This window comes from Etheostoma spectabile, chromosome 9, assembly GCF_008692095.1.
Source record: "Etheostoma spectabile isolate EspeVRDwgs_2016 chromosome 9, UIUC_Espe_1.0, whole genome shotgun sequence".
NCBI lineage: Eukaryota > Metazoa > Chordata > Actinopteri > Perciformes > Percidae > Etheostoma > Etheostoma spectabile.
Genome location: NC_045741.1, coordinates 24,938,604 through 24,949,183, shown reverse-complemented (window position 1 = coordinate 24,949,183; position 10,580 = coordinate 24,938,604). Strand labels below are relative to the sequence as shown.

The 10,580-nt window shown below is 41.5% G+C and overlaps 2 protein-coding genes across 3 annotated transcripts in view; both read left to right on the top strand.

Moving 5' to 3' along the window:
* The first annotated feature begins 1,126 nt into the window (after positions 1-1,126).
* Positions 1,127-7,297, top strand: gpr17 (G protein-coupled receptor 17). Its single transcript, XM_032526201.1, has 2 exons — positions 1,127-1,707; positions 4,157-7,297. Exon 2 carries the CDS (start codon positions 4,165-4,167, stop codon positions 5,182-5,184), a length of 1,020 nt encoding a protein of 339 aa, XP_032382092.1. The 5' UTR covers positions 1,127-1,707; positions 4,157-4,164; the 3' UTR covers positions 5,185-7,297.
* Positions 7,298-7,760: 463 nt separating this feature from the next.
* Positions 7,761-10,580, top strand: part of inpp5d (inositol polyphosphate-5-phosphatase D) — a 13,969-nt gene continuing 11,149 nt past the window's right edge. For both annotated transcript variants that reach the window (XM_032526199.1, XM_032526200.1), the window contains exons 1-2: positions 7,761-8,111; positions 8,614-8,677. In XM_032526199.1, coding sequence (XP_032382090.1) covers positions 7,972-8,111; positions 8,614-8,677 — 204 coding nt within the window. In that variant the 5' untranslated portion in view covers positions 7,761-7,971. The remainder of the gene's footprint in view (positions 8,112-8,613; positions 8,678-10,580) is intronic.

Sequence of the window (10,580 nt, the reverse complement as noted above, 5' to 3'; positions counted from 1 at the left end):
ACCATCTACTTGCACACATTGTGTTCTCCCTGATAGGTAACTGTTAAAAGGTGTTACCTAGGTACTTGCAGTCTGGTACAACTTCTAAATACAATTATAAACCTGAAAATAAGCATAATATGAGCACTTTAAGGTGCGCTGTGGTTAGAATTCTGTTTTTTTTTGTCAGCCAAACACATCCCTCAGACTTACCTTTCTTACTCATAAAACACCCAAGCCAATGTTTTGAGAAAAAAAAACAGCCAAGTTTATTAGCTTGCTGCTAATTTCTATTCTTTTTTTGTTGACACATTGCTATGCTTCTGGGCTCCTTATGGCTACCGTGCGTGCGTGCTAAGTGCATGTGCATACTGGTGCACGAGACAAAAGAAACAGGGACCAACTGGTCAAAACATTGCTCATCAGTGCTAATAGTGTTGCAAAACTCCACATGGTACCTTTAAATTAGTCTATCTTTAGAAAATATTTGAATTTGCTTAACATAATTATGCTCTTATATTCACATTTATTGCTGAGAAATAATTTTTTCTGCTAAAATTGAAATAAAAAAAATAATTTTCCCAGTGGAATCCTGTTGATGAGTCTAACTGTTCAAAAAGTGTAGAGCATCTTATTTTTCTGTGAGCAGCCGAGAGCCGTGAGTAAGAAGAAAGATATATTTATGATAGTAAGCCCCTACGCCAGGCATTGTTTTTGCTTCAGTTACGAGACACGCACCAGACAGAGCTGAGGAGCGGAACAAAAGCAGGGGCCGTCCCAATTAGCGGTTGGCAGTAGATTAACAGGGTAGTGGTGTCAACGCTTCTCCACAGTTGTGCACAGACAGTGCCTCCATTCAAGTCTACATAATAGCATTTGCATGTCGATGATACAGAGGAGAAAAAGGGCCGATGTGTCAGATGCACAGCTGTGATCTCCTTCAATGAAAGAAATATTATTCCCCCTCAGCCAGCGGGTACTCTTTCCACATCTGTCCGATGGCCATACGACTGATTATTTTGGGCATTCCAATTCAAGATGCCCCCAGGAGGCAAGAGTCCAACAAGGGCCTCTGTTTCCTCCAAGCGTGCCCCCACCCTCCCCGCTCTTGTTTTTCACTTGCTCTCCTAGAGGGAATGGGGCCCTCTGTAGAACTAAACAGACCATCTACAAAAGATCATCTCTGAGACTTCAGTCATAAACTTCTAAATTACCAACACACTCCATCTTCTGTCTATCAGCGGGGGGGTGGGAGTTCATGGTAAAGGCAATCGGCGCACCACTAGGCCTTGTTTCCATGGAGGCATACCCGAGGACTCGTTGCGACTGAGGCATGCCATTCTTCCTCCCGCTGCTAAAATGTGCTGCTTATTCTGACTGAGCTATTGTGGAGCGCACAAGTGGCCCTCTTTGGAGAAGGGGATTGGGAAAGAAAGGGTGGGGTCAAGGTTCAAACAAAACGCTCCCATTGGGACTCCCTTTCTGTTATCAAATTTGTTGAGACACAAAAAGAGCTACAGTCTCATTCCTAAGCACATCTTGAGGGAGAGAAAGGGAGTTCTAGGATTCAGCAGTCTTTGTGTCAGAGCTTCAGTTCCTCCAGACCTCCGGGGCCGGGCTCCCAGTCTTCACTCGGCTCCTACGCTGATTGTTCAGCAGCTCAATTGTTTCTCAAGCAGCAAACCTTTTCTTCAAGAAGTCCCCTCTCTGCAAAGCTCTAAAGCTCAGGTAAGTCTTTTTACTTTACCTTAGATTTTGATAAAGCAAACAAGATAAGGCTTGACAACTTTATTAAAATGCTGCCTTCACAAGAGGGATTCTATTGTTTTCATGGGGGGGGGGGGGCACAAAGGATTACAGTAAAATAATATGTCCTTGATTCTATAACTACCAAGTTCACTGTCCAATAGAACTAAGTATTTGTTCTGTAAATGTGAATCCCAACAGCATTTGACAGATTTTTTAAATCATGCATTAATAACAGAACAACAATCTGCTTTTTAAGATCGGAAGGATGAATATCAAGTGTTTCACATTTAATCCACAAATCAAATTTCACAGTTACTGTATTCTACTCAGGTTTTACTGTGACAAGTTTTAACAATGTAAGATTGTACACATTACAGCTGTCACAGTTTTGTCCCAACAAATTGTCACTGACTAATCTCTAATCCAGGATGCTCAGTCTCCTTTCTGCCAACCCTCTTGCACAGATCTGCTTACCCAGATCATTGTGATGGAGGCATATTTCAGGATTGCCTCTCTTTAGGATTATCCCTCAGGGATCTGTATTTTGGGAGCTTTTCCATTGAGCTGTGCTGCTCCTGGTTTGTTATCCCTGCTGGGACTGCAACCCTTTTGGGGTTTCTGAATGCGCTGAGCCTGAGCCTTGGCTGAGAAATGCCCTCCATTGTGGGTCTCACAGTCTGTGCAGGAGCGTAGCGCACACACACAGACACACACACACACACACACTGAAAAGTGCCACACTGCTGCATCTGGCTGCTTCCTAATAGGCCAAAAGTCCGGACAGTGAGCTGGTGAAATCTAGATTTAGGCCAGTCAGATAAAGAGAGACAATCCCTTTTTAATCACATCATGTTGTATATTTGGGAACCTCCATTCAGCTATAGAAACATCTGTAGGATGACAAGTTCATCTGTGCTACACATACAATGCTGTTCCTGGCTCCTCCACAGATATCAATGTGAAAGTTCAAGAGAAGTATTTCTGGGATTCATTATTTCTGTTCACACCCAGTGGTGTTTGTGTAGATGTTGCTAAAGCAGAAAATGGGGAGATAAAAACAACATGAGAGGAATGAGAGAAAGTTGAGCTTGCCAGAGATGCAAGGGAGGGACTGAGGAGTGGGTGGTCATTTTTAAGGTGTGTCTACATAATTCACTAAGATTGGAAAAAACAAAGCAGATCCTACAATCCTTTGAGGAATCATGGGAATGAATTGGTCGATTTTATATTCAAAGATGAATCAATTAATTAAACACTGAAAAATGACTGAAAGGTACAGAGACCAGAAAGACATTTCTTCTACCAACATGCAGCATACTGTGTGTAGCTGTTACCCTTAAAGAAATAGTTTGACGTTTGGGGAACACTAAATAACAAACAGGGCTAAATGAGAAGTTAGCTAGCTGGGCTTAGCACGAAGACTGAAAACAGGGGAAGACAGCTAGCCTGGCTTAATCACCCATAAAAGCCATAACTTGTTTTTACACTACAGTTTTTGTACGGATGAAACAACAGGGTTTTACTTGTTAATTACTTGCTTTAGAGGTGCAGGTAGGCGGACATTTTGTTTCCTGGCTAAGCTAACTAGCAGCGGGCTCTAGCTTGGTATATAGCGTACAAACATGAGAGAGGTGTCAGTCTCCTCTCCTACCTGTCGCCAGGAAGGTAAATATATACGCACAAATTGATAAACTCTGTTGCTATAAAATTAGATACATCTTATCATTTTCCTGTTTTAAACTATAACGTTACACATAACAGCTACTGCATGTATACATGAACTAATGAATGTTTACTGCACAGTATTATGTTGCACAGACATTTCCATGTCCCCCGTTTTAAATAATGCCTCTTCTCATATGCCCCTTTAAGTTCAATTCAGTCTGAAATAATTCCTTCTCACAAATCAGACTCTGATGCCATATAAGCTTTAAAAATACAAGAGTGAAGATCTATAGACTTCCTGAAGTTAACGGTGTGCAGAGGAGCTCTCATACTCGTAGTGGTCAGAATGAAGTATTTATCCGCTCTGAGGGCATGTCCACATTAGCCAGAGACACTGACATCTATTGTTACCTTCTGAGACTGGCACTGTGACAATTACTCTCCCTGCCTATTGTGTGTGTGTGTGTGTGTGTGTGTGTGTGGGTGTGTGGACAGGGGTTCGGTTTCCTGTCACCGGGGTAGTTTGCTGTCTGAATACTAACAATGAACTATTTTACAAATCACAAGCATGAGTTTAGAAACGTCACTCGTGACTCAAATGGTCAGAGATCAGACCTGATCTGCGAATGTCATAGTTTTTAGTTTTATCTGACCTGCAAACATGCATATGTCGCTTAATTAGGATACAAATGGAAAGGGGAAATGTTGTAGTTACACCTGAAAATTGCTGGAAACCTCTATAACATTTATTCTGTCTCCTCAGTCCCCAAAATGGAATCTGCTACAATGGAGGTGCCCTCTGTGCTGTCTAATGGGTCATCAGAGAGCTGTGCAGCAGTGGATGCAACAGTTGAGAACACACTCTTTGGATGCTTCTACATCCTGGTTTTCTTTCTGGCGCTGAACGGTAACAGCCTTGCTCTCTGGATCTTCTCTCACCAGCGTGGCGCTTCCTCTCCAGCTAACGTCTTCTTGATTCATCTGGCTGTGGCAGACTTATCCTATGTGATCATCCTCCCGCTGAGAGCCACCTACCACCTCACTGGAGGCCACTGGCCCTTTGGCGAGGTACCCTGCAGGGTGGCGGGCTTTTTGTTTTATGTCAACATGTACGCCAGCCTGTACTTCCTGGCCTGTGTGGCGGGGGATCGCTACCTGGCTGTGGTTCACGCAGTGAGGTCGCTAAAGGTTCGTCGTGCTCGCTATGCTCACATCATCAGCTTCTCTTTATGGGCCCTGGTTACTATCTCCATGGCACCACTGCTCATCACCCACCAGACGGCGGATGTGGACGGCGTGACAGTGTGTCTGCAGCTGTACAGAGAGAAGGCCTCGCGCAATGCACTGATCTCACTGGCTGTGGCCTTTACCCCACCTTTCCTCGCCACCCTGGCCTGTTACCTGCTCATCATTTACAGCCTGCATCGGGGCTCCAGGTTAGAGCCGACCCTCAAGCTGAGGGCCCTGCGCACCATCGGTCTGGTCATGCTTATCTACGTTGTCTGTTTCCTCCCTTATCATGTGAGTAGGGCCACTTTCATCCTGGGCTACAGCCATCCTGATGTCTCCTGCCAGACACGCAGGGCCCTGAGCCTGGCCAACCGCCTCACCTCCTCCCTCACCTGCCTGAACGGCGCCATGGACCCGCTGATCTACCTGTTTGGAGCCGAGAAGTTCCGTGGCACTCTAATGCGATTGTTTTGCAAAGATCAGGCGGGGCTGTCAGGAACCACCAGCGGAGAGTTAAAGGGAACACACGAGAGCTCTGTGAGTGCCAAGTCGGAGTTTTGAGGAAGAGAAATTTGAATTTGATCTGGAGTGCTGTTTGATATAGAAGCATTTCCATCACACAACTGAAATTTGGCCTTTGAAAGACTGAAGATGACTCATTCCACAATGTGGGGGATGTGCCACTGTAGCCCCCATAGCTTGAATTTAAGGCCCAGTTCCAGTGTCCACCCTACGGCCCATTCACGTGTGTGTGTGTGTGTGTGTGTGTGTGTGTGTGTGTGTGTGTGTGTGTGTGTGTGTGTGTGTGTGTGTGTGTGTGTGTGTGTACAGGAGATTGCAATCCCTCCAAATGCCATATGAGGACTGGGACAGCAGTTTGTGAGCTCACGTTATCTGGACAGGGGTATCCTGTTCATAATCACTCAAACGTGATGTAATTAATTGATGAGAAAGTTGTTTCCTCCTTTTCAAAAGCAAAAGGATACCTATGGAGCAAATCAACATATTTGAAAGTCACTATCACGCCATTATAACACAAATAATTAGTGAGTGTATGCCATAGATCAAAAAATTGAAAATTCCATGTTTTGCTTGTGTTCCCTTTTTATGCTAAAAGAATTCCACTGTCATCGCTGTCCGTCATCCACAAAATGGGGGTTCCTCCATGCAAAATCTGGATGGTTACATAAAGTGACCAGAGAACCCTCAAACACTAGCTCTCTCCTTCAAAGTCTGTGAGACTAGGAGGCTCCAGTCGCCTGTGACCTGGACCAGAAGGAAGTTGTTGAGTCGACTGTTTCCACAGATTCCGATTTTTGTGTCAAACACCAATGTTCAAATATTTACATAAACTTTTAATGCATATTTCCTGTCACTATTTTATATCCTATGCCAAATGTGATGGATACTTGTTAGCTTTTAATATTTTTGTGTTCAAGGTGTTTTTAGCCATGCTAGCAGCGTGGCTCGGTCTGCTGGTCGGTCCACCCCCTTGTACAACTACTAACTACCAGATGGATTACCAAAAAATACAGAGATCCATAATCACTGGAGGATGAATTGGAATTACTTTAGTGACTTCTTCTGTTACTAGCAGGTCTTTGGTTTATGGTCAATTTATTCGCAAAATGTGTGTTAAGTGCTAATTAGCTAATGATTGCAGATGTTTGTGGATGGTATATAACTGCCTAAAGCTCAAAGTATAAGCTGATTATATTGCTGTAATGAAACATTGTTTTTAGCCACTAAGCTGAAAGAATGGTCCACCACTTTGGTCCAGGCTGAAATAGCTCTTGGTACCGACATGGCTACCTGCAAAACCAATGACATTGCTATCAGCCTCAGCTGTATATAGCTAATTAGCAAATGTTAGCATGCCAATGGTAAGCATCATTCCTGCTAACCATCAACATGCTAGCATTGTTGTTGGGAGCATGTGAGCAACCTGATGTTAGCTTTTAGCTCAAGGCACCAGAGAACTGTTAGTATGGCTGTAGTCTTGATCTTGTTTTAATATAAGTTCACCCACTTACAAATGTATTTTACATGACATTTTTAAATTGCTGGAAGACACCAGTAGCATGTTTACTTTGCTTTTGCTAGACAAATCTTCACTGTACATACATACTTAATTATCCAGCTCCTTAACTATCTATTCTATGTGTTTATAGTTTTGTCCACGTTATTTTTATGCTATTGCACTATTGCATGACAAAGTATTAATCCTGTTTTACTGTGAGTCAGTTTTACTTGACGTCATCTGCAGTGAAGTGATGTTTGAGACAGAAAGACATGATTACACAACTTAGAAAAATGTAAGTTTTAAATGTAATTTGTGACTTTGAGTTGTAAATAATGATGCAGTAAACTTGATCTCCCATCCTCTGTGCGTGAGAAGATGTCTTATCTGAGATTTAGACCCGCTCTGTGTGAAAGTGGGAAACCTATTTATGTAAACCTTCAAACCTATTTCAAGCGCAGGACTGAAACCTCCGTGGCTGCAGTGACTCGCCTCAGTGTAGTTCTCTTTTTGTATCATGTGACCCATGTTGTGGTTTGTGAGCAGCTTTTTTTCCTCCTCTTAAGACTTCCTGTCCATCACGTGAACATGGCAAACCATTCTAAACTTGTATTTCCTGAATGTATATATTTTCAAAAAACATAGCTCTCCTGATTCATATTAGAGGATCAACCAGTTAGCAATCAGACTCAGAGCGGGTCTTCTGGGTGAATTTAGGCACTTGTTTTATTCTAGGTCAAAGGTTTTGGGTTTTAAAACTGTACCTGGGAAACAAATGCTGCCTTCTTATTCTTTGACTTATCCAGAGATGATTTATCAGTAAATTCTTTGACTACAAGTTAGAATCATCATATATCAAACTTTGTTTTTGTTACTTCCCTTTTTTACTTCTTTAAATTAAAGTTTTTACAAATTGCTTCACAATTTTCTGCATTGGTCACATTAACAAGCAGGTGCTCAGAAACTAAAAAGGGAATGCTGGTTAATCATTAAAGTAGTGGTGAGATAAAGATGTCTACTCTGCAAGCGAAAGTCTGTATTTCCATTTACAGCTCTGTGGATCTGTCGTGTAACAGGCAGAGCAGAGGCACCAGGGCCCTCCTCTCTCAACTTCTCAAATGAGGAAGTTCACAGCCGAGCTAGTCGCAGCTTCCTTTTACAGCTTTTGGAGGCAGAGGATGAACAAGTGAAAGAAAGGACTTAAAAGTATGCACCATGAAACAATGAAAATAACCAGGAAGAAAAACTGAGTCTACTTTCATTTGCTGGAATATAGTTGGAGAGCAGATGCAAAACTCTTGAGCTCAGGCTTGTGGGTGAGAAGCAGGATGCCAAGTTATCAACCTTGGTGCCATGGTACTATAACTCGATCCCAAGCTGAGGCTCTACTTTCCAAAGCAGCAAGAGATGGAAGCTTCCTTATCCGGGCCAGTGAGTCCATACAGGGAGCGTATGCCCTCTGTGTTTTGTAAGTTACCATTACTTGTTTCTAACTATTGCCCTGACAGTTTGTTTTGATGCAGTTTCATAGAGCGATTCATGTTCCTTGTTCAGAAAATGTTCATTTTATGCAATAGGAGCTGGGTAACGGAAGAAAAACAGCATATCTATTATACTGAATGTTTTTGGCATCAGGTTCAAGAGAACAACAACCAAACATCATCATGTGGGTGTATTTCATACAACATGCTAAAAAGTTAAAATGTCCCCTCCTGTGTTACAATGTATCATGACACATTTTTGCACATACGCACTGCAACTGAAGACTAGTTCCCCTTTATTTGCATACTGTGCTACCGCAAAGCAACACCCCTTTGCTCTCTGCAACACAAATCATTTTTCATGTGGGAACCTACCAAAAACTGATTTTATGCTGAACACACTAAAAACACCAGCCAGCATGTTTGTTTACCCTACACACATGTCGTATTCAACTGACAGACATTTGCATTTTGTTATTTTAACCACAGATACCAGAACTGTGTATACACATACAGAATCCTGCCAAATGAGGATAAGAAGCTCTCTGTCCAGGTGGGTTGACAGTTTGACACAAGCTACCATTATTTTAAGCAAATGTCAGATGAATTATTATGGTTGTAGACGTATTGGTGTATTTACAGCGTGGACAACTAAACACCTAAATGCTGGTAGGCTACCCAGCTATTATTATTGCTAAGCAGTGACCTAATTTAAAATGTGCTGTATGTTTACACATATATCTATATATATGTATGTGTATGCACAAATAAATATTTCTCACAACTGTGGTGGGTCTGTCAGTCAGTCCACCACTTTGGTCCAGGGTTAGACGTCACAACTATTAGAAAAGATAATCCCATCAGCCTCAGCTGTACTTTGTGTAGTGCTAATTAGCAAGTGTTAGCATACTGAGACCCAAAAAGAAATGGTGAACAGTATGCCTGCTTAGCATCAGCATAGAGACAGAGCACAACACATCATACTATGAAGACCATGACTACCAGAGGGTATAACTGCAGCGCAACAAATATGGGACCAAGGGCAAATTGCTAATAGAATACATGTAACTAGCAAAAAACATTAGATATAAGCATATCAAATGATCATTTGAGCACCATATGTCTACCAGAGAAAAAAAGTTAGCTGTTAGTAAGCTAATGTTAGCACTGACTGTTAATACAGCCTCACAGAGCACCAGCATGGCTTCAGACCACAGTCTTGGTCTTAGTACAGTATAGTATGTAGTAGTATGATGAGTCATCAGTAAATACTGGCTGACAAAGCTATTACTGACAAAACTAAGTCTGTCAATGTGTAAAACTTCATGTATGATGGTGCAATAAAAATTCTGCCATGCACACATCCTACCCACTTTCATATGTATAATTTTATAAAAATACTAATTTCAATGCGTGTGTAGGTAGGCTGTAGCAGCTTAAATGAAAAATGCCCACGCGTCGTTGGAAGTGCTTTTGTAGCCATGCTTTAAAGAGATCAGAGTATCTCAACTAGTTGTAGCAAGGCAATAATTAAATTCACCTGGAGGACATGAAAGCAGCTGGTGCTTTAAGGTTAATATGGGCAGATATAATAGAGTAGCCAATCATCAGCATAGAATTAAAGCTAGAGAAAGTGTAATAATATGGGAACATGGACCATGAAAAAGGGCCTAGTTTTAATAAATTAGGTCTTCTAAAAGGAGCATAAAAATATTTTAAATGGAACAACTGCACAAACTAAAATGGTCATATGCTCTGAGTACCGGTGCTTTAGTTGGGCTTGTCTTCACTAGTATAGAGTACAAGCATGTATGATTTCTGTTCAACTAGACTAATAACAAATCAGCGTTGTCGCTTTCTAAGGAATGAAAATACATGGTAACTACTTATGCTGTACTAATTGTGAATGTGTCAGGTAAAATAGGCCTGTTCCCTGCAAGTGAAGGCAAAATGTGACACCCTGGGAGGAAAAAGTGGTTTAGTCATAAAACTGCTGGTTTCTGTCTAATTGAACTAAATCGCCTTCACAATCCCTGCACCCACATGCATGCATAGGCAGGCTGGTGGTTTAAAGGATTTGCAGCTTTTCATTCCATGTCATAGTGACAACAGCAGTTCTATTGAGGAGATAGAGCTGGATCATTTTGTTTGTAATGGTATTGTAACCTTGAGTTTTAAAAGAAAAGTTTCAAATAGGCATGAGATCAGAGATAAAACGGATTTAACAATTGTGCATTTGAAACCGAATGAAAACCAATGATCACTAACTACAATGTCAAAAAAGCATTAAAAAAAAAAAAAATGTATATATATGTATCACATATATAGCTGCTTAAAGCGCCCATATTCTGCTCATTTTCAGGTTCATAATTGAACATAATTGTTCATTTTCAAAAAACACCATATTTATTTTTGTATGTTTTTGTTTAGCTCCAGAGTGAGACATCTCTCTAGAG

Excerpts from the sequence above, each read along its gene's own strand:
- gpr17 (XM_032526201.1), top strand. The coding sequence starts at position 4,165 with ATGGAATCTGCTACAATGGAGGTGCCCTCTGTGCTGTCTAATGGGTCA.